This window comes from Rhincodon typus, chromosome 24 (assembly GCF_021869965.1).
Source record: "Rhincodon typus isolate 14 chromosome 24, sRhiTyp1.1, whole genome shotgun sequence".
Classification (NCBI taxonomy): Eukaryota; Metazoa; Chordata; class Chondrichthyes; order Orectolobiformes; family Rhincodontidae; genus Rhincodon; species Rhincodon typus.
In genome coordinates, this window is record NC_063355.1 from 46,223,375 (window position 1) to 46,245,203 (window position 21,829).

A 21,829-nucleotide genomic window follows, 5' to 3' on the forward strand; every position below is an offset into this window, starting at 1 on the left:
GAGCGATACCCCAATCCCCCCACTCCCTGTGGGAGCGAGTCCCCCCAATCCCCCAACTCCCTGTGGGAGCGAGTCCCCCATTCGCACCCTACCCCACCCATGGAAGATGACCTTCTGAATTGCCCATTGGATTTATTTAGGAATATTTTATGTTGATGACCCTGGTTTGGGCCTCCTCTGAAAGTGGAAATAGTGTCTCTACAGCTGACAGCTTATCAAACTCTTTCATCTTTCCAATCACCTCCATCAATGATTACTACTGTGCCTTTTCTTCTCCATTTCCAGTCTGTTTCGTTTTTCCTGATGTAGTGGGGCCCCTTAGTTTTATGTTGGGAAATCTTTCTCCAGTGTACTGTCTATAACTGGGACTAGATCTGATCACAAAGTTCCAAAACTGCTAGTGTTACAGCCTGTAGACAGATACACCACTGCTTGGTCTGTTTCTCTTGGTTTTATTAACCTGCATCATAATGTTTCCTGATTTATGGATCTGGACCCCATGTTCTCCTGTTTTTACCCACATTTAAATACTTCTTATCCAGGCAGTACATAAAATCCAGGTTCAATCCCAACCTCGGGTCACTGTGTGGAGTTTGCACATTCTCCCCGCGTCTGCGTGGGTTTCCTCTGGGTGCTCCGGTTTCCTCCCACAGTCCAAAGATGTGCAGGTTAGGGTGGATTGGCCGTGGGATATGCAAGGTTATAGGGATAGGGTAAGGGGGGGTGGGGTGCAGTGGGAAGCTCTTTGGAGGGTTGGTGCAGAAAATGGGCTGAAGGGCCTCTTCCTGCATTGTAGGGATTCTACGATAGACTCCTGATTGCTCCTGTTCAAATCCACCAACTTGCACTCAAACAGAATCAAATTTATTTGCTCCTCTCACTGCCCTTGGCTGGCTAGTCTGTTACAGGGTATCACATCTCCAACAGAATGTCACTGAAGCTCGGGATCCTGCGTGCAATCATGGCAGATCTGTTTCTGAATGGGACACTTCTGGCAGCTCCACATCATTTTTGAGATATTCCCTAATCAACCTCTGGAGCAGGTGGGATTTGAACCAGGGACTTCTGGCTGAGAGGTAGGGTCATTACCCCTTTACCACACAAACCCTCCCACATTTATACCCTTGTCTAGCAAAATTCTACTGAGTTAAAATGATGAATAGAGTTCGAGCTTTTAATGGGGGACAGCTCCATATTGCAGCCATCCTCTGTCTGATGAGGTGTTTCTGAATTTCTCCCTGAATGGCCCTGATTTGAACATCCTGTCCCTTTGGCCTGGATTCATTCACTAACAGAAAAATATTTCTCCTCTGTTCTTTCAATTCCACTCAAAATCCCAAAATATATCTCAATTAAATCACCCTTTAACTATTAACCATTCCAGAGAATATAATCCATTTTGTCCAACCTTCCTAGATAGTCTACTTCCTGCTAAGGTTCAGCTGGATGTACACTCATCTCACAAACACTACCTCCCTCTCAACGAGAGGTGCCCAGGTCTGTACAGACTGCTTCAGATGTGGAACACTACATGCCACTATGGGCATCATACGGATGGGCACAGAGGATTCCTGGCACGTTCCCAGTCTTGGCCCATTTTCGCTGAGGCTGATGTGATGGGCAGCCCTTGGGTCAGGAGTTACAACATAGAACATAGAACAGTACAGCACAGTACAAGCCCTTCGGCCCACGGCGTTGTGCCGAACCTTTACCCTAAACCTAAGGTTTATCTAACCTCCACCCCCATCTTATACTATCATCCATATGCCTATCTAATAATTGCTTAAATGCCCCTAATGAGGCTGAGTCCACTACCCTTTCCGGCAATGCATTCCACACCCCTACCACTCTCTGAGTAAAGAACCTACCTCTGACGTCTCCCCTACATCTATCTCCACTCACTTTAAAACTATGCCCCCTCGTAATAGTTACCTCCATCCTAGGAAAAAGTCTCTGGCTGTCCACTCTATCTATACCTCTGATCATTTTGTACACCTCTATCAAGTCACCTCTCATCCTTCGTTGTTCTAAAGAGAAAAGCCCTAGCTCTCTCAACCTTGTCTCGTAAGACCTTCCCTCCATTCCAGGCAACATCCTGGTAAATCTCCTCTGCACTTTTTCCAATGCTTCCACATCTTTCCTGTAATGAGGCAACCAGAACTGGACACAATACTCCAGATGTGGCTGAACCAGGCTCTTGTATAGCTGGAGCATAACTTCACGGCTCTTGAACTCAATCCCTCAATTAATGAAAGCTAACACACCATACGCCTTCTTAACAACTGTATCCACCTGGGTGGCAGCTTTCAGGGAACAAGTTTCTTGGGACTTTTCCAGTTGGCCTACACTGGGATCAGGAACAGACTCGGCACCTCCCAGCAGCAGGAGCCAGTCCTCCACGTGGCCTCTTAGAAAGCATTCCCCACTCCCCTCACAGCTTTAACCAGTAACCACAGGTCAGTGAAGGGCCCTCTAGCCCACACACACACACACACACACACACACACACCCGCCTTCCCCAACTGCTCAGATACCTTTCAGTTAGAGTCATAGAGCTGTACAGCATGGAAACAGACTCTCTGGTCCAACTCATCCATGCTGACCAGATATCCTACATAAATGTAGTCCCTTTTTCCAGCATTGGTCCATATCCCTCTAAACCCTTCTTATTCACATACCCATCCAGATGTGTTTTAAATGTTGTAATTGTACCAGCCTCCACCCCATTAAAGATAGTGAAAGTGGAGACAGGTCTCCTGTATTTCAGGACTCCCTCCCTGTGTATTCTAGCATGGTCAGCCTCCCACTGGCTGACAGCACCACGATCCCGTCCACATCTTCACTGGATAGCAGCAGTTCCAGCGCAATGCCCCGAAACCACACATTGGTCAATTTGTGTTTAATGGCCACTGGGCTCCACAACAGCATGACCCCCATATGACCCTGGTGGAAATCTTGCCCGTAGTCTACATCAGAGTTTGTTTTAATGGGATGTGGGTATCGCTGGCTATGCCAGTGCTGGTTGACCATCCCTAATTGCCCTCAAACGGAACGATTGTTCAGCCATTTCTGAAGGTGGTTGAGATCACATGTAGGTCAGACCAGGTAAGGATGGCAGATTTCCCTCACAAAAGGACAACTGTGACCCAGGTGGGTTTTTCCGACAATGGATGATCATTTTGTAGTCACCATCACTGAGGACAATTTTCAACTCCAGGTTAATTAATTGAATTAAAATCCCACCAGTTGCCGTGGTGAGATTTGAACCTATGTCTGCAGAACATTAGTCTCTGGATTACAAATTTGGTGATGTTGTTTGGCTAGTGTGTCTACCTCCTGGTATAACTGCAACAAAACAACACCACTTTATATTCCAGACCCCTCATTATTAAGATAATCACTCTGTTAAGCTTTGGAATGTGTCTTTGACCTCATCATTCCTTTTTGGTGATGGTTCTAATGGGATCTTGGATCACATCCGGGGATTAGCCCTGTCATTTGGCGCAGCTTAATCTCAGCCAAGATGGACTCCAAGTGTCCACTCTCTGAACTGATCAATATAATACGCCCATCCACATTCCTTACTGAGCCAGCACTCTCCAAGTCAACTGTAAACTCCTATCTAGTTCGCAACCCTGGGAGGGTCAAGCATCCTGGTAAAACACCAACAGCAGAACCACGCCTCATGGAGGGAGCTGGTACCATGAGATGGTGAAGGAGAATAGTGAGGCAGGTTCAACTTTATGACTCCACAACGTGTTTCCTGAAACTCAGAAAACAAAACACCAAAGATTCAGTAACTGAGGACATGGCAATATTTAAGGAAGGAGGACAGAGAGAGTATTAACTCAGAACCAGCCTGAGTTGTTTCACTCCTGTGTTTCTGGCAGTGCTGTGCAGTGCAGTGCAGTGTGTCTCTGCATATAGAATGTGTCTTACCTTCAGTGCATTATGTGAAGTTGCACTGTGCCTCCTCCTACCCCCTTCCTCATGCTGCATTTCGGAATAAAGCTCCTCTTCGTCTTCCTCCAGGATATCCGATAAATCTGAACCCCGGCTGCTCTCTGTCTGGTAATCGTCTTGATGGCCAAAATGTTGCTGTTGACACAAAGAAAATGCAAAAGGTAAACTTGCCCTGGAGCAGATTACCCAGTGAATGGTCTTTGCAGAGTCTGTGTTACAATGTGGGAGTGAATGGACACTGTGTCCCAATGGCCTGCTTTATCACATACTAATACTGCAGGGATATCCAGACCACAGCCACCAATCAAAAGCAAGCTTTAGTTCCTGTTTGAAACTGACTTTGCTTCTTTTACAAACCCTGCCTCATCTCCATGGTGATTGGGTGGCATGAAGGAAGAGTGAGGATGTATCCAGGTAGAGCTCCAGCCAATTACATCAGGCGGTTGAATATAAGAATGATCCCACCGTGAGTTCAACACATCCTTAAATAAGGACAAAGACTTTAAACACTTCAAAATCCCAATGCTGAAACGATAGGATCAGGAGGAAAATCCGTGTGGGCTACAGCAGGGATGGGGGAAGATTGTTCACCCTGGCCTCCCCGAGAAGGAATGTTGGTGGAACAGCTGAAAGACCCAGAGGAAGGCTGTCACCCTGACCTCTGACCTGCTGGGGGTGGCTAATCTGGTGCCAATGGGGCTTCTGTCCCTCAGCTTTTACAAACTGCTTAACATATTTATCACAATCTTATCCCTTTCACAAAGCCCTGTGAACTCTGCCCGATTGCATGATGATTTTATAAACAGCCTGTTACTACTTCCTGAATAATGGACTTGTAAACTTTCCCAGTGGAGAGATGAGGGTTAATAAGCCATTGGTTTCTGACTGACTACATCCTTGGGTCTTAAAGGAAGGGGTCAGTGAGGTCACAGATGGCTTTTTGTTCATTTCCCAAATTTCACTCCACACTGGAAATATTCTGTTGGATTGGCAAGTAGCAAATGTAACCCTCTATCGAAGAGGGGAGAGAGGCAGTAAACTGTCGCTCAGTTTAGGTGATATCGGGCCTGGGGAAGGGGTCACAATCAGACATTAAAGAGGTCACACCTGGACATTTAGAAAAATTCAAGACAATCAGGAGGATTCAGCTTGGTTTTGTGAAAGGGAAATCTTGTTTAACCAATTTATTGGAATTATTTGAAGAAGGATTCTGTGCTGTGGATAAAGGGGAGCCCATTGATGTACTGTGCTTGGATTTCCAGAAGGTATTTGACAAGGTGCCACATCAAAGATTATTGTGAAAAGTAGGAGATCACAGTGTGGGGGTAACATATTAATTTGGAGAGAGGATTGGCTGGCTAGCAGAAAACAGAGAGTCTGCAGAAATGGGTCTTTGTCTGATTGACAGGATATAACGAGTAGAGTGGGTTGTTTTATGAGGACAGTTTGGACAGACTGGGCTTGCTCAGCCTGGAGTTTAGAAGAGTAAAGGGGTGACAGTATTGAAGTGAATAAGATCCTGAATGAAGTGGAGATGGAAAAGATGTTTCCTCTTGTAGGTAAATTTAGGGATCACCCTTTAAAGAGAGAGATGAGGGGAATTCTTTTCTCTTTGAGTGTTGTGGAACTTTGGAATTCTCTGGCTCTGAAAGTGGTGGAGGTGGGGTCAGTGAGTATTTTTAACATGCAGGCAGGTGGGTTCTTGTTGACCAGGGGAGGTTGGAAATCGAGTGTTAATTGGGGGAGAAGGGAGTCTGTGATTCGGTACATAAACAGATCAGCCGAGATCTTACTGAAGGTGGAGCAGGTCTGAAGGGTGACTGCTCCCAATTCCTATCTTCATTTGTATGTTTGTCAGACTTCAACTTGATGTCACTTAATCAAACACTATTTATTCTTAACAACATAGATGCTCTTTGGAGGGTTGGCGTGCACTCGATGGGCCGAAGGGCCTGCTTCCAAACAGTAGGGATTCAATGATTCTACGAACCCTATGCCATCTCTCTGTTACCAGGCTGGTCTCCTCTTATGGCTGGTCGCTTTCTTCTCATTATTGTTTCTGAAAGCTTCCTCACTGCCTCATGTTAAAGTGACTGGCCTATAACTCCCAGTCCCTTTCCCCCTTTCCTGAACAACATGTAACATTTGTATTTCTCCAGCTCTCTGCATGAGCCCTGGGCCTGAGGAGTTGTGGAAGCTCCTGGCCAAGGCCTCAACAATTCCCACCGCTGTTTCCCTTGACCTGGGCTACATCCCATCCATTCCTGGGGGTTCATTCCTGAAGTCCCTCCCCATTACCTATTTTTCATCTCAGCCAATCTCCTGGCAACCTCCCTGTTTACTGTCACTGAGAATCATCCTTGGTAAAATGCACCAAGGGGACCTCAGTCATGTTGTCTGCCTCCACCAATAAATGTCTGTTTTGGTCCCTAATCATCCTCAAACAAACCTCTGACTATTAATGTGCCTGCAGCAGGCCCTCAGTGTCCTGTTTATATCAGGCATCAAAGCATAGTCTTTTATTTCCTTTCTCTTTCCAATCCAACATTTCTCTGTTCAGCTAGTGCTCTTCCTTGGGTTATCAGGGTTTAAAACCAATCAGCAGGTTCCAGAGATTTGTAATCCAAAATTCATTTTATTCACTCACAGGATGTGGGTTATCGCTGGGCCCAGCATTTATTGTCTGTCCCTAGTTGCTCCTTGAGAAGGTGGGGTGAGCTGCCTTCTTGAACCGCTGCAGTTCATATGCTCTAGGATGATCCACAATACCCTTAGGGAGAGAATTCCAGGATTTTGACCCAGTGACACTGAAGGAACGGCGATATATTTCCAAGTCAGGATGGTGAGTGGCTTGGAAGGAAACTTGCAGGAGGTGGTGTTCCCATGTATCTACTGTCCTTGTCCTTCTAGATGGAAGTGGTCGTGGGTTTGGAAGGTGCTGTCTGAGGATCTTTGGTGAATTTCTGCAGCGCATCTTGTAGATAGTACACACTGCTGTTACGGAGCGTCGGTGGTGGAGGGAGTGGATGCTTGCGGATGTAGTACCAATCAAGCGGCTGCTTTGTCCTGGATAGTGTTGAGCTTCTTGAGTGTTGCTGGGCTACACCCATCCAGGCAAGTGGGGAGTATTCCATCACACTCCTGACTTGTGCCTTGTAGATGGTGCATGGATTTTGAGGAAGCAGGACATATGGTCAGAACACTGTGCACATCCCCACTTCTGACCTTATGATAGAGGTCATTGATGAAGCAGCTGAAGATGGTTGAGCCGAAGACACTACCCTGAGGAACTCCTGCAGAGATGTCCTGCAGCTGGGATGCCTGACCTCCAACAACCACGACCATCTTCCAATGTGCCAGGTATGACTCCAACCAGCAAAGAGTTTGCCCCCTGATACCCACTGATTCCAGTTTTGCCACGGCTCCTTGATGCCACACTTTTTGTTTAATTCACAGGATGAGGGCATCACTGGCCAGGCAGCATTTATCGCCCATCCCTAATTGCCCAGAGGGCAGTTGAGAGTCAACCACATTGCTGTGGGTCTGGAGTCACATGTAGGCCAGACCAGGTAAGGAAGGCAGTTTCCTTCTTTAAAGGACATTAGTGAACCAGATGGGTTTTTCCTGACAATTGACAATAGATTCACAGTCATCATTAGATTCTTAATTCCAGATATTTATTGAATTCAAATTCCACCATCTGCTGTGGTGGGATTCGAACCTAGAATGTTGTCTTGGTCTCTGGATTAGCAGTCCAGCAATAATACCACTAGGCCATTGTCTCCCCCATTTGAATGCAGCCTTGATGACAAGGGCTGTCACTCTCACCTCACCTCTGAAGTTTAGCTCTTTTGCCCATGTTTGAACCAAGGCTGGAATGAGGTCAGGAGCTGAGTGACTGTGTTGGTACTCAGTGTTGGTGAATAAGAGCCACCTCAGAGCACTATTAATGTGACTTTTCATCACTGTTGCTGTTTTTATTACACCGCTGAACTCACTGACCTATTTGCAAGTTAATCATAATGAACGTGTTCACACACTCTCATTTGCTTGATGAGATTTGGAACCAAAACTTTTTTGTAATTTCTGGAACTTCCTCAGACCAGAAACCTAGTTAGATAAAGTGTAGTGTCTAACTGTGAAGACTTTCACTGATAGAGAGAGCAGTTTGAACCTGGACCTGTAGCAGGCGTTGCTCAATTCCTACCTGTCTGCCCAGCTCCGAGCCTCTCAGGAAATCATCTACTGAAGCACCGGGCCTTTTGAGGATTTGTCCATCGTAAACATCGTCTTCATCATCAGAATTTTCCTGGTGTGAAGATTGGCTTCTCTCGCTGAACAGACTGCGTTTCTCAGCCTGAAAACAATGAGCAGATCAGTATTGAGTGACATATGATCAAACCCAGTCTGGGGGAGTGAAAAAACTGAGTTAATGGGTGAAAGTGATGACCATTCTTTCTTAGCTGTGTTCCTCTCTCTGAACAACTGACACTTTAAATGCTTTCTGTTTTTTCACAAATTTTGATGGTATTAGGCAAGAACTTTCAAAAGTTGATTGGAGGAGGATGTTCGCAGGTAAAGGGCTGACTGGAAATGGGAAGCCTTCAGAAATGAAATAATGGGAGTCCAGAGAGTCCTGTTAAGGTGAAGGGCAAGGCTGGTAGGTGTAGGGAATGCTGGATGATGAGAGAAATTGAGTTTTGGTCAAAAATAAGAAGGAAGCATATGTCAGGTATAGACAGTAGAAATCGAGTGAATCCCTAGAAGAGTATAAAAGCAGTAGGAGTATACTTAAGGGGGAAATCAGGAGGGCAAAAAGGGTACATGAGATAGTTTTGGCAAATAGGGTTAAGGAAAATCCAAAGGGATTCTATAAATACATTAAGGACAAAAGAGTAACTCGGGAGAGAATAGGGCCCCTTAAAGATCGGCGAGGCTGCCTATGTGTGGAACCTCAGGAGACAGGGGAAATACTAAACGAGTATTTTGTGTCAGTTTTCCCTGTGGAGAAGGATATAGAAGGTAGAGAATGTGGGGAAATAAATAGCGACACCTTGAACAATGTCCATATTACAGAAGAGGAGGTGCTGGACAGCTTAAAACGCACGAAGGTGGATAAATCCCCAGGCACTGATCAGGTGTACCCTAGAACTCTGTGCGAAGCCAGGGAAATTGTCGCTGGGCCCCTTGCTGAGATATTTGTATCATCGATAGCTGCAGGCAAGGTGCCGGAAGACTGGAGGTTGGCTAATGTGGTGCCACTATTTAAGAAAGGTGGTAAGGAAAAACCAGGGAACTATAGACCAGTGAGCCTGACATCGGTGGTGGGCAAGTTGTTGGAGGGAATCCTGAGGGATAAGACTTGTATGTATTTGGAAAGGCAAGGACCGATTAGGGAAAGTCAACATGGCTTTGTGCGTGGAAAATTGTGGCTCACTAACTTGATTGAGTGTTTTGAAGAAATAACGAAGAGGATTGATGAGGGCAGAGCAGTGAACGTGATCTATATGGACTTCAAAAAGGTGTTCGACAAGGTTCCTCATGGTAGACTGGTTAGCAAGGTTAGATCTCATGGAATACAGGGAGAACTAGCCATTTGGATACAGAACTGGCTCGAAGGTAGAAGACAGAGGGTGGTGGTGGAGGGTTGTTTTTCAGACTGGAGACCTGTGACCAGTGATGTGCCATAAGGATCGGTGCTGGGTCCACTGTTTTTTGTCATTTATATAAATGATTTAGATGTGAACATAGGAGGTATGGTTAGTAAGTTTGCAGATGTCACCAAATTGGAGGTGTAGTGGACAGCGAAGAAAGTTACCTCAGAGTACAACGGGGCCTTGATCAGATGGGCCTATGGTACGAGGAGTGGTAGCTGGAAGTTAATTTAGATAAATGTGAGGTGCTTCATTTTGGAAAGGCAAATCAGGGCAGGAATTATACATTTAATATTCAGGTCCTGGGGAGTGTTGCTGAACAAACAGATCTTGCATTGCAGGTTCGTTGTTCCTTGAAAGTGGAGTTGCAGGTGGATAGGATAGTGAAGAAGTCGTTTGCTTCTGAGGAAGGGTCACCGGACCCGAAACGTTAACTCTGTTTTTTCCTTCACAGATGCTGCCAGACCTGCTGAGCTTTTCCAGCAACTTCTGATTTTGTTCCTGATTTATAGCATCTGTAGTTCTTTTGGTTTTTATTGAGGTGTTTGGTACGCTTGCCTGTATTGGTCAGTGCATTGAGTATAGGAGATGGGAGGTCATGTTACAGCTGTACAGGACATTAGTTAGGCCACTATTGGAATACTGTGCGCAATTCCGATCTCCCTGCTATAGGAAGGACGTTGTGAAACTTGAAAGGGTTCAGAAAATATTTACGAAATTGTTGCCAGGGTTGGAGGGTTTGAGCTATAGGGAGAGGCTGAATAGACTGGGGCTATTTTCCCTGGAGCATCAGAAGCTGAGAGGTGACCTTGTAGAAGTTTATAAAATCATGAGGGCCATGGATAGGGTAAATAGACAAAGTCTTTTCCCTAGGCTGGGGGAGTCCAAAATTAGACGGGCATAGGTTTAAGGTGAGAGGGGCAAGATTTAAAAAGGACCTGAGGGGCAATTTTTTCACACAGAGGGTGGTGCGTGTATGGAATGAACTGCCAGAGGAAGTGGTGGAGGCTGGTACAATTACAACATTTAAAAAGCATCTGGATGGGTATATGAATAGGAAGGGTTTAGAGAGATATGGGCCAAATGCTGGCAAATGGGATTGGATTAATTTAGGATATCTGGTTGGAATGGATGAGTTGGACTGAAGGGTGCGTTTTCATGTTGTACAGCTCTATGACTCTAAGTGTTCGAGGCGGAATGATAATTAGTGATGGACAATAAAGCTGGCCTTTCAGTGATGTCAGGAATGTACCTGAACTGAACTGGATAGTAGATTTTTATCAAATAGGAAGATTGGTAGACAAACAGGAGGCTGGAAGAACTCAGCAGGCCAGGTAGCATCTGGAGGAAGGGAGCAGTCGACGTTTTGGGTATCACCGTTCTTCAGGGCTGGATGTGGGGGTAGGGGGAGATGCAGATAAAGAGGGGGAAGGGGTGGAGGAGGAATGGTGGTGGTAGGTGGGTACTGGTGGTAGGTACGACCTGGTTGGTCAACAGGAGGGATGAATGCAGCTGGTGGCTAGAAGGGAGGGTCAGAAGGTGGAATGGGCTGGAAAGGGAGCTGGGGGATGGGTGGGAAGGTTATTTGAATTTGGAAAACTCATTGTTGAGTCCTCCAGGCTGTAGGGTACCCAGGCAGAAGGTAAGGTGTTAGTCTTCAAATTTGCGTTCCGAGTTGCTGTGACACTGGAGGAGGCCGAGGGTGGCTGAGGGTGATAGCATGTGATGGGTGAGGGTTGGAGGTGGTTTGGTGGGGTGTGGTGGGGAGTAGTTGTGGAAGGGGAAGGAGGGTGGGAGGGTAGTGCCCTGGGGAATAGGATGGAGGATTGGATGGGGGGAGGGGTACGGGTTGAATGAAATGGAGAGGAGTGAGGAGAGGTGGAGGGGGTAGGGTGTATTGCGGGGGTGGACAGATGAAGAGGGAGAGGTGTGCTGGCTAGGTGCAGGTGGGCATTGGGACTGACCCTGGGGATAGAAGTCCATGTGTCGATTGGAGAGTGGGCAGAGTCCCGAGTGGAGACTGACCATCCTCACAGGTACTCTCTAACTACAACATAACACATCTTTTGTCAGCAAAAGGATATTAATGAAGAGAGAGCAGGAAAGACTCATGAGAGTGGTCCTTGGGGTGAGGAACTGCGATGATGTGGAGATATTGGAGATGTTTGACAAGAGAAGTCTGAGAGGGGAATTAATCAATTTCCAACTCCTGTGGGTATTGGACAGAGCAAAGACGGAGAAACTGTTCTCATTGGTCAGAGGATTGAGATCCAGAGGGCATAGAGGGTTTTGGTAAACCTTTCAGGCAGCGAGGAATAAACTGCCAGAGAAGGTGATGGAGACAGATTTCGATAGGGCAGTCAGAGGGAACTGGATCATTATCTATAAAGTAGGAATGAACACAACACAAAGTGAACACAGCTCACTTGGAGGGATGGCACAAACACAATGGGCTGAATGGCCTCTCTCTGCTATAGCAATTCACTGATTCTAGATGTGAAACTCTGCAAATCAAACTACTGTTTTGTTTCAGAAGCTATTAATTCTTAGACCGTTCATTGCTGGTAAGGCCAGTTGTCGCTGCCCATTTCTTGTGGCACTGGCTTTGGTCAGTGAGTGACCCACCCAGTTATTTCACACGGCAGTGAGAGCCAATCACATCAATGTAGGGCTGGAGTCATGTGGAGGCCAGATGGGATAAAGACAGCAGATTTCCCCCCTGAAAGGGCATCAGTGACCCAGACAGGGCATCAGTGACCCAGGTGGGGCATCAGTGACCCATACAGAGTATCAGTCACCTAGACAGGGTATCAGTGACCCAGACGGCGCATCAGTGACCCTGACAGGGTATCAGTGACCCAGACGGGGCATCAGTGACCCAGACGGGATAGCAGTGACCCAGACAGGGCACCAGTGACCCAGACAGGGCATCAGTGACCCAGACGGGGTATCAGTGACCCAGACGGGGTATCAGTGACCCAGACAGGGCACCAGTGACCCAGACAGGGTATCAGTGACCCAGACAGGGCACCAGTGACCCAGACAGGGCATCAGTGACCCAGACGGGGTATTACAAGATTCCATCAGCCTCATGATCAGTTTGTCTGACATCAGTTTACCTATTCCTTGATATTTTTGGTGGTACTGGCTTCACAAATGTCTGACTAACCAGAGAACCTCCAATTCTGCACCTGAAAGGACCATCTTTAAATCACTCATGACCTTAAACAAAAGGCTCAGAGAAATGATAATAAAAAGGGCACTGCTCAGGAACGGAAACGCTCCTGAGACCAGTGGCTGGGAGAAGAATCGAGAGGTTTCTGGGCATTTGACATTGAGGAATCCAATACATTATGGGTTTATACAGCAGCAGGAATGGGTTAGGAGGCACGTAGGGGACATAAGGGCAGAACTGAGAGGAAGTGGGGAGGGGATTGTGGGGGCATGTGGAAGGTGGGGACAGAATGGGGGAGTGAAGGGGGAGGGTGAGGGGGAGAAGTGGGATAGGGGTCTGCCAGCTTTCCACCCCCTTGCCTCTGTTGGGGGAATGACAGAGAGGTATTCCCCACAACGCCCCCCCACCTCCGTCCTACAGCTGATCCCCGGTAGCAATGTGCCTGACTCCAAGTTGCGGGGAGAGCCGAGCGATGGGAAGGAGTTGGTGCATGAGCAGTGAGGAGCTGAGGAGATTACCCTGCTAATATCCACCGCTTGCTGGGCTGCTTCGCGGGCTATGGCTTTAGCGATGGTGTTCGAGATGGGTGCTCCCTGGGGCTGTGGTAGGATTCTCTGTGGAGAGGGAGATCTGCCAGTCCTGTTGACAGGCCGGCCCTGATGGTTCAGCAGCGAAGGCTCCAAAGAGCTGCCGTGGAGAGGAGACGGAGAATGCGTTTGCTCCCAAGGTTCATCCCTTCTCAGGCCTGGGCCTATCACTTGGTCTTTGGTATCGGGAGCTCTGGCACTTGCTAATGGCTTGGTTCTGGGAGCAGCACGGAACGGGGGTGTTGGAGGCACCAGGAGTTCGGTTGGGATAGCAGCAGCGAATGAGTCCTCAGACTCGCCCTGGGCAGATATAGTCCGTACGATAATCTCCCTCGTTTCCAGGTTCTGTATTCGTAAATAGTCAACAGTCACACCATTGGCTGTGGCCAGCATCACTTCTGCAACCTGAAAGAAACCACAACAGACACATCAACTCAGCCCCTTTAACCCTGTATCACACTCCAGCAGCTTCACACATGCCAGCTCTAAACCATTCTCAATATCCCAGGGCAATCAGTAACAACACAGCTAATTAGGGAAGTTCTGAAGGAGCGAACAGAGAGAGAGAGAAGGTGGGAGGCTTGGGGCTGGAATTCCGGAGCTTAAAGGAAGAAAGTTTAAGACCTGCTCCAGGATAAGCCCAAGATCATCAGAGACTGACTTCACAAGGAAGGGCCTGGATGTTGTCCCTGTGGAAAATTCTGCTTTTACACACTGGGTAGGATCAGGAAACAGTGAAGTGTGTTGGAGCGGGAATAGACTGACTGCTGGAGTATTCCGCACCTCCGGCTGGATCCCAGCACTGGGAATGTAGGGCCTGCTGACGTGCTGGGAGTTTCAGGAGGGAGCTGGGACTGCCTTCTTGCTGGGACAGAGACCACACCGTACAGAGGGTCAGATCACAGCTGTTACTGGGAACATTGAAATGAAGTGAAATCGCTGGAGAAACTCAGCAACTTTTCACATCCCATATGAGTTTCTCCAGCAATTTGTTTCTGGATCCAGGAGATCAGGGATCAGTTGGTTCGAGGGATCTCCGAAACCAGCTTCAATCCCGTGCGGTGGGCGGGGGTGCATGTTCCACACGTGCCCCTGCTGGGACCTTGCTGCAGGTGGGACTGGGTGCGTTGGGAGAAGGAAGGTGTGGAGCTGGGTTGGGGTGGGGAGGAGTAGGGGGTGCTCTGCCTTGGGGGGAGGGGAGCAGGTTCGGAGAACTTGGTGGGTTGGAATGGGATCAGGTCCGGTTGGATTGTTCACTGGCTGTGCTCTGATTGTAGATTCCAACCTGGAACTGATCCCACCCTGTCTCGAGGCTGTGGGCACTGTTGGTATAAGGAGTTTCTGGACCAGAACTGGAGGCTACATCAGGGAGTGGGATCAGAGAGCCCCGTGGGGGGAGGGGGGAGTTTGTGGGAAGCATATGTAACAGCATCCAGCAGGTGGGCTGAATGGTCTGTTTCTCTACAATGAGGCATGTCACTCACCAACTTGGCTCCAAGCTGAACTTTGGTGAGGGGACAATGATCTGAGTTATTGTGACATTGACAAAGCGTTCAAATACCTTGGGCTAGACAATGACAAATGTCCTAAAACTGCACCGAGAGAGAGGGAGAGAGCAGCCAGTGAAACAATAAAAAGCTATTTCATAGAATCCTTAGAGTGTGAAAGCAGGCCATTCAGCCCATCGAGTCCACACTGCCCCTCCAAACAGCATCCCACCCAGAAATTTAATATTGGAGCGCTAGATTGAATGAGTCTGACATGATTGATTGAATATTTGGTACCAGGACATTACAGATTTATTAAAACTGAAGCCCCCCCAACCTGTTTATTGGCTAGTTACCTTTTGACCTTTAGCACAAACACTGTAGCCAGTAACCTTGGCTCCATTTGACGTTCCTGATAAACTCAGCAATGGCGGCTTCCAGCTGATCTGAATGGTTCCTGGGGTTGATCCGACCTGGACCGTGACGTCCTGAGGGGGTGCTGGGGGACCTGGGAGGGGTGGGAGTGGAGTTGGGGTTGGGAGGGTTAGAACAGCATCCGTTACCCTGTGGGCATTCAGAGCATACACCACAATAATCACAGCCCCTGCTCCCAGCATCCATAAACAACGAGTACTTTCGGTGACTGGTGCACGAGGACACCCAGGTCTTGTTGAACATTCCCCTCTGTCTATTTACAGCCATTCAAATAATAATCTGCCTTTCTGTTCTTACTCCCAAAGTGGAGAACCTCAGATTTATCCACATTACACTGTATCTGTCATATACCTGCCCTCTCACTCAGCCTGTCCAAATCACAGTGAAGCATCTCTGCATCCTCCTCACAGCTCACTCTCCAAATTTGGAAATATTACATTTAGTTCACTCATCTAAATCATTAACATATATTGTGAATAGCTGCAATTCCTGAAGTACTCCATTAGTCACTGCCTGCCATTCTGATAAAGACCCATTTATTCCTTGTCTGCGAACTAGTTTTCCACCAGTCTCAATAAACTAGCCGCAATCACTGTGCTTTAATTTTCCACATTCATCTTTTATGTAGGACTTTGTCGAAAGCCTTCTCGAAGTCCAAATAAACCACTTCCACGGGCCCCCCCTCGAAGAATTCCAGTAGATTTATCAAGCATGATTTCCCTTTTGTAAATCCATGCTGACTGTGTCTGACTCTACCAAGTGTTTTCCAAGTGCTCTGCTATAAAATCCTTGATAATGGACTCTAACATCTTCCCCACTACCAACATCAGACTCACTGGTCTACAATTCCCTATTTCTCTCTACCTCCTTTTTAAAATATTGACCTTATTAGCTTCTCTCCAATCTGTAGGAACTGTTCCAGAGTGTATAGAATCCTGGAAGATGACCACCAATATATCCACCATTTCTAGGGCTATTTCCTTAAATACTCTGGGATGTAGATTTTCTGGCTTTGGGGATTTATCAGCCTTCACTCCCATCAATTTCTCCAGCACCGTTTCTCTACTAATACAGATTGGTTCCAGTTCCTCCCTCTCAGTAAACCCCATGTTTCCCATCATTTCTGGGATGTTATTCTTGTCCTCCTTTGTGAAGACAGAAGCAAAGTAAGAATTTGGTTCATCAGCCATTTCTTTGTTCTCCCATTATAAATTCCCTGTTTCTGACTGTAAGGGACATAACATTAGCTTTCACCAATTTTTGTTTTACTTGACATACTGATAGAAACTTTTACAGTCGGTTCTTGTGTTCCCTGTAAACTTACTCTCATACTCCATTTTCCCTTCTTAATCAATCCCTTGGTCCTCCTTTGCTGATTTACAAACTGTTCCCAATCCTTAGGTCTGTTGTTTTTTCTTGTTAATTTATATGCCTCTTTTTCTACATCTAATACTATCTCTAAGTTCCCTCGTAAGCTATGGTTCGGTCAATGTTCTCTTTGCACTCTTGCACCAGACAGGAATAAACATGTTTGCTATTATTCTATCCCTGTCATTCCTTTCAGTAACACTTCCCAATCTATCACAGCCAACTCACGTCTCATACATCGTAGTTTCCCTTATAAAGATTCAGGACTCCAGTCTCAGAATCAATGATCTCATTCTCCATCTTGATGAAGAGTTCTATCATATTATGATCGCTCTTCCCCAAGGGATCCCTCACAACTACATTACCAATTATTCCTTTCTCACTCACAGTCTAGGACGGCCTGTTCTCTAGTTAATTCCTCAATGTATTAGTCCAAAAAACCATTCTGTTTCCATTCGAGGAATTCCTCCCCTACAGTATTGTGGCTAATTCAGTTCGGCCAATCTATATGTAGATTAAAGTCACCCATAATTACAGATAGTCCTTTACTGGATGCATCTCTGATTTCCTGTTTAATACTGTTCCCAACCTCATCATATACCACCCCCACTAATCTTTTTTGCCCCTTGATATTTCTCAATTCTACCCACACAGATTCTACATTGTCTGAGCTAACATCTTCCATGGTGCGGGGACACAATAAACATTCCAAAGATAACAGATCAGTGAGGTGCAAATGGGAGGAAGGATCTTGTAACAGTCTGCATCATGAGGAACAAAGTATTTGACAAACTGATGGGACTAAAGTCCCCAGGATCTGATGGTCTGCATCTAAAAGTTTTAAAGGAAGTGGCTGCAGGGATCGTGGAGACATTGGTCAAAATATTCCCAAACTCACAGGTATCAATTATTTACAATCTATATTAGTCACATGAAAGAGAGGCAGAATGTGATTCTCCAAATTTCATACAAAAACAGGTGGGAGGGCATGTTGTGATGACAAAGACATTGGGGATTGCAATGGGATATTGATAGGTTGAGTAACTGGCCTAAAACTCAGCTGATGGAGTGTAACGCAGGAAAGTGTGAAGTATGAGGAAGCATCAAAACACAGCCCGTTATTTAATGGTGAAAGACTCTAAAAAAAGGTGCAGTGCAGTGGGATCTGGGAGTTTGTGTGTATGAAACACAAAGTCTACATGTTGGTACAGCAGGTAATGAAGAAAGCAGATGGATTTTGGTCTTGATCACTGTGTGTTTGGAATTTAAAAACAGACAAGTCTTGTTATAATTACATTGATGAGGCTGCAGCTGGATTATGGGGCAGTTTTGGTCCCTCTTTTTAAAAGAGGATACACTGATATTGGAGGCAGTTCACTTGGCTGATTCCTGGGATGGGGACCTGACTGATAAGAAATGGCTAAGCAGGTTAGGGCTTTAATCATTAGGAGTTGAAATGAATGAGGGGTGATCTTATGTTCTTCTTTATTCATTCACAGGGTGTGAGTGTTACTGGCCAGACCAGCGTTTATCGCCCATCCCTAATTGCCCAGAGGGCAGTTAAGAATCATAGAAACGCAGAAGGTAGGTGCAGGAGGAGGCCATTTGGCCCTTCAAGCCTGCTCCGCCATTCTTCATGATCACGGCTGATTGTCCAACTCAATAGCCTAACCCTGCTTTCCCCCCATAACCTTTGATTCCATTTGCCCCAAGTGCTATATCTAGCCGCCTCTTGAATACATTCAGTGTTTTGGCTTCAACTACTTCCTGTGGCTCACCACTCTTTGGGTGAAGAAATGTCTCCTCGTCTCCATCCTAAATGGTCTACCCCGAATCCTCAGACCATGACCCCTGGTTCTGGACACACCCACCATCGGGAACATCCTCCCTGCATCTACCCTGTCCAGTCCTGTTAGAATTTTATAAGTCTCTATGAGATCCCCCCTCATTCCTCTGAACTCTTGTGAAAACAACCCTAACCCAGTCAATCTCTCCTCATACGTCAGACCCACCATCCCCAGAATCAGCCTGGTAAACCTTCGCTGCACTCCTTTGAGAGTAAGAACATCATTCCTCAGAAAAGGAGACCAAAACTGCACACAATATTCCAGATGTGGTCTCACCAAGGCCCTGTATAACTGCAACAACACATCCCTGCTCCTGTACTCGAAACCTCTCGCAATGAAGGCCAACATACCATTTACCTTCTACCGCCTGCTGCACCTGCATGCTTACCTTCAGCGACTGGTGCACAAGGACACCCAGGTCCCGCTGCACATTCCCCTCTCCCAATTTACAGCCATTCAGGTAGTAATCTGCCTTCTTGTTTTTGCTTCCAAAGTGAAAAACCTCGCATTTATCCAAATAATGCTGCATCTACCATTGATTTACCGAATCACCCAACCTGACGAGGTCATACTGAAGGATCACTGCATCCTTGTCGCAGTTCACCCACCGACCCAACTTGGTATCATCTGCAAACTTTGAGATGTTACATTTTGTTCCCTCATCCAAATCATTAATATATATTGTGAATAGCTGGGGTCCCAGCACCAATCCCTGTGGCATCCCACTAGTTACTGCCTGCCAATTTGAAAAGGAGCCACCAATTCCTACTCTTTGTTTCCTCTCTGCCAACAAGTTTTCTGTTCATTTCGATACCCTTCCCCCCTCATTGTTGTGGGTCTGGAGTCACATGTTGGCCAGACCAGGTAAGGGAGGCAGATTTCCCTCTGCAAAGGGGTGGTGGAGTATCAAAAGGGTTTGTATAATAATTGTTAAATGTTCACCCTGAGGCTAGCTTTTTATTCCAAATTTTTATTTTATTGAATTCAGATGTCACCATCTACTGTGGTGTGATTCAAATCCAGATCATTATTCTGGAGTCCTGGATTCCTAGCCCAGTGATGGGGACTGTCCCATTGAAGATCCTCAGGGGATGCTGAGGTGATGTTTCCCGTTGCGGGAGAGACTGGAACCAAGTGATAATCCTTTACAAATAAGGAGTCTCCCTGAGACTGATGAACCTTTGAAAATCCCTTGCCAAAGAGAGTGGAGGAGGAATGTTATTTGATAGTTTTAAGGTAAAGGTAATGGATTTTTGAGTAACAAAGGAACCAAAGAATATTGGTGGGAAAGCGAGGTCAAGGCAATGTTGTCCTGTTGAATGCCAGAGCTGGCTCGAGGGGCTGAATGGCCTGAATGGTACTGCTCCTGGAGTAAATGTTTGGGAATTCGGTTTTGATCCACATCAGGTGAGTGATCTGTCACCCCTTAAAGCTCCCAATCTTTCTCTACCACACTCCTGGGCAATTGGGGTCTTTTCACCCGAGATACTGCTTCAGTGTCCCTCTCTCCATGTGCCTGAGCTATTTACACCTGTCCCAGAGTTGAATCTCTTTCTTTGCTTCTTCTGTTACTATCCTCTCGTTGTCATACAATCTCTTGTGCCTCCCCTCTATCACAGACCGTCTCCTTTGTTCAAACACAGAGAATGCTGGAGAAACTCAGCAGGTCTGGCAGCGTGTTGGAGAGAGAGGAGTCATACCAAACTCAAATTGTTAACTCTGCTTCTCTCTTCACAAATACTGAGCTTCTCCAGCATTCTTTGTGCTTGTGTCAAATCTCCATCATCTGGAGATTTGGCTTTTCCTTGTCTTTTGTTCTCCCCATACCACTTTCCCCTGTAGAACGTAGAACGTAGAACGTAGAATGTAGAACACAGAACATAGAACAGTACAGCACAGTACAGGCCCTTCGGCCCACAATGTTGTGCCGAAGCTTTACCCTAAACCTAAGGTCTATCTAACCTCCACCCCTACCTTATACTATCATCCATATGCCTATCTAATAGCCGCTTAAATGCCCCTAATGAGGCCGACTCCACTACCCTCTCCGGCAATGCATTCCACGCCCCTACCAATCTCTGAGTAAAGAACCTACCTCTGACGTCTCCCCTATATCTACCTCCACTCACTTTAAAACTATGTCCCCTCGTAATAGCTACCTCCACCCTAGGATAAAGTCTCTGGCTGTCCACTCTATCTATACCTCTGATCATTTTGTACACCTCTATCAAGTCAATATTGTAGCTATTGACAAATTGTCCACCTCAAAAATTACCCAGTTCAGACAAAAGGGTTTCACCTCAAAATGTTCACACTCTCTCTCTGTCTCCACAGAGATGCTGCCAGACCTGCTGCATTCTTCCCACATTTTCCATTTGTGTTTGAAGTTATATGATCAATGCTGAAAACAAGCCATGGTGTTTACATACTAAATATACAATGTAAAGTGATCATGTTTATTCTCCCACTGCCATGATGTTTGATAGAGTCATGCAGCATGGAAACAGATCGAACAAGAACCAACAGCGTGTTCCTGATCAATCAGACATTGAGATGGTAAGGGAAGTTCAGCAGAGAATGTGGGGTCAGAAATGTGGGAACAGTGCACTGTAATTACAGGGAGAAGAGCCAGGCCAATGGCTGAAAACACACGCTTTGATCGCTGAACAAGAAAATTCTCCAGCATAAAGCATAAGAAGGTTTGGCTGAATCTGCCTGCCCCCGGGAACATGGAGAACATTGGGAATACTGTGTGGAAAAGGTAAAAAGACTTGCATTTACATCACCCCGTCACAACTGGAGAAGGTCCCTAAGAACTTTACAGGCAGTTAATTACTTTTGAAGAGATGTCACTGTTTTGACTGAGGAAACACGACAGACAATTTGCACACAGCAAGATCCCACAAACAACAATGATAAAAGTCAGAGATTCCCCTTCTCATCATGTTGACCAGGAACAGCTCCCCGCTCTTCATAAACGGTCACAGCCCGACATAGAAACCGGAGGACCTCAGTATAATGTTACATCTGAAACACTGACCCTCCGACAGTGCCCATTCCCTCAGCACTGACCCTCTGACAGTGCGGCGCTCCCTCAGTACTGACCCTCCGACAGCGCGGCGCTCCCTCAGCACTGACCCTCCAACAGTGCGGCACTCCTTCAGCACTGACCCTCCGACAGTGCGCCCACTCCCTCAGCACTGACCCTCCGACAGTGCAGCGCTCCCTCAGTACTGACCTTCTGACAGTGCCCACTCCCTCAGCACTGACCCTCCGACAGTGCGGCACTCCCTCAGCACTGACCCTCCGACAG

General features: G+C 46.6%; 1 protein-coding gene across 1 annotated transcript in view; it reads right to left on the reverse strand.

Moving 5' to 3' along the window:
• LOC109938765 (RIMS-binding protein 2-like) overlaps nucleotides 1-21,829 on the reverse strand; it is an 80,276-nt gene that overhangs the window by 49,595 nt on the left and 8,852 nt on the right. Inside the window, exons 4-7 of the mRNA XM_048611764.1 lie at nucleotides 15,223-15,374; nucleotides 13,311-13,784; nucleotides 8,171-8,320; nucleotides 3,940-4,098 (exon numbers count right to left, since the gene is read on the reverse strand). Of these exons, the coding sequence (XP_048467721.1) occupies nucleotides 3,940-4,098; nucleotides 8,171-8,320; nucleotides 13,311-13,784; nucleotides 15,223-15,374 (935 nt within the window). The remainder of the gene's footprint in view (nucleotides 1-3,939; nucleotides 4,099-8,170; nucleotides 8,321-13,310; nucleotides 13,785-15,222; nucleotides 15,375-21,829) is intronic.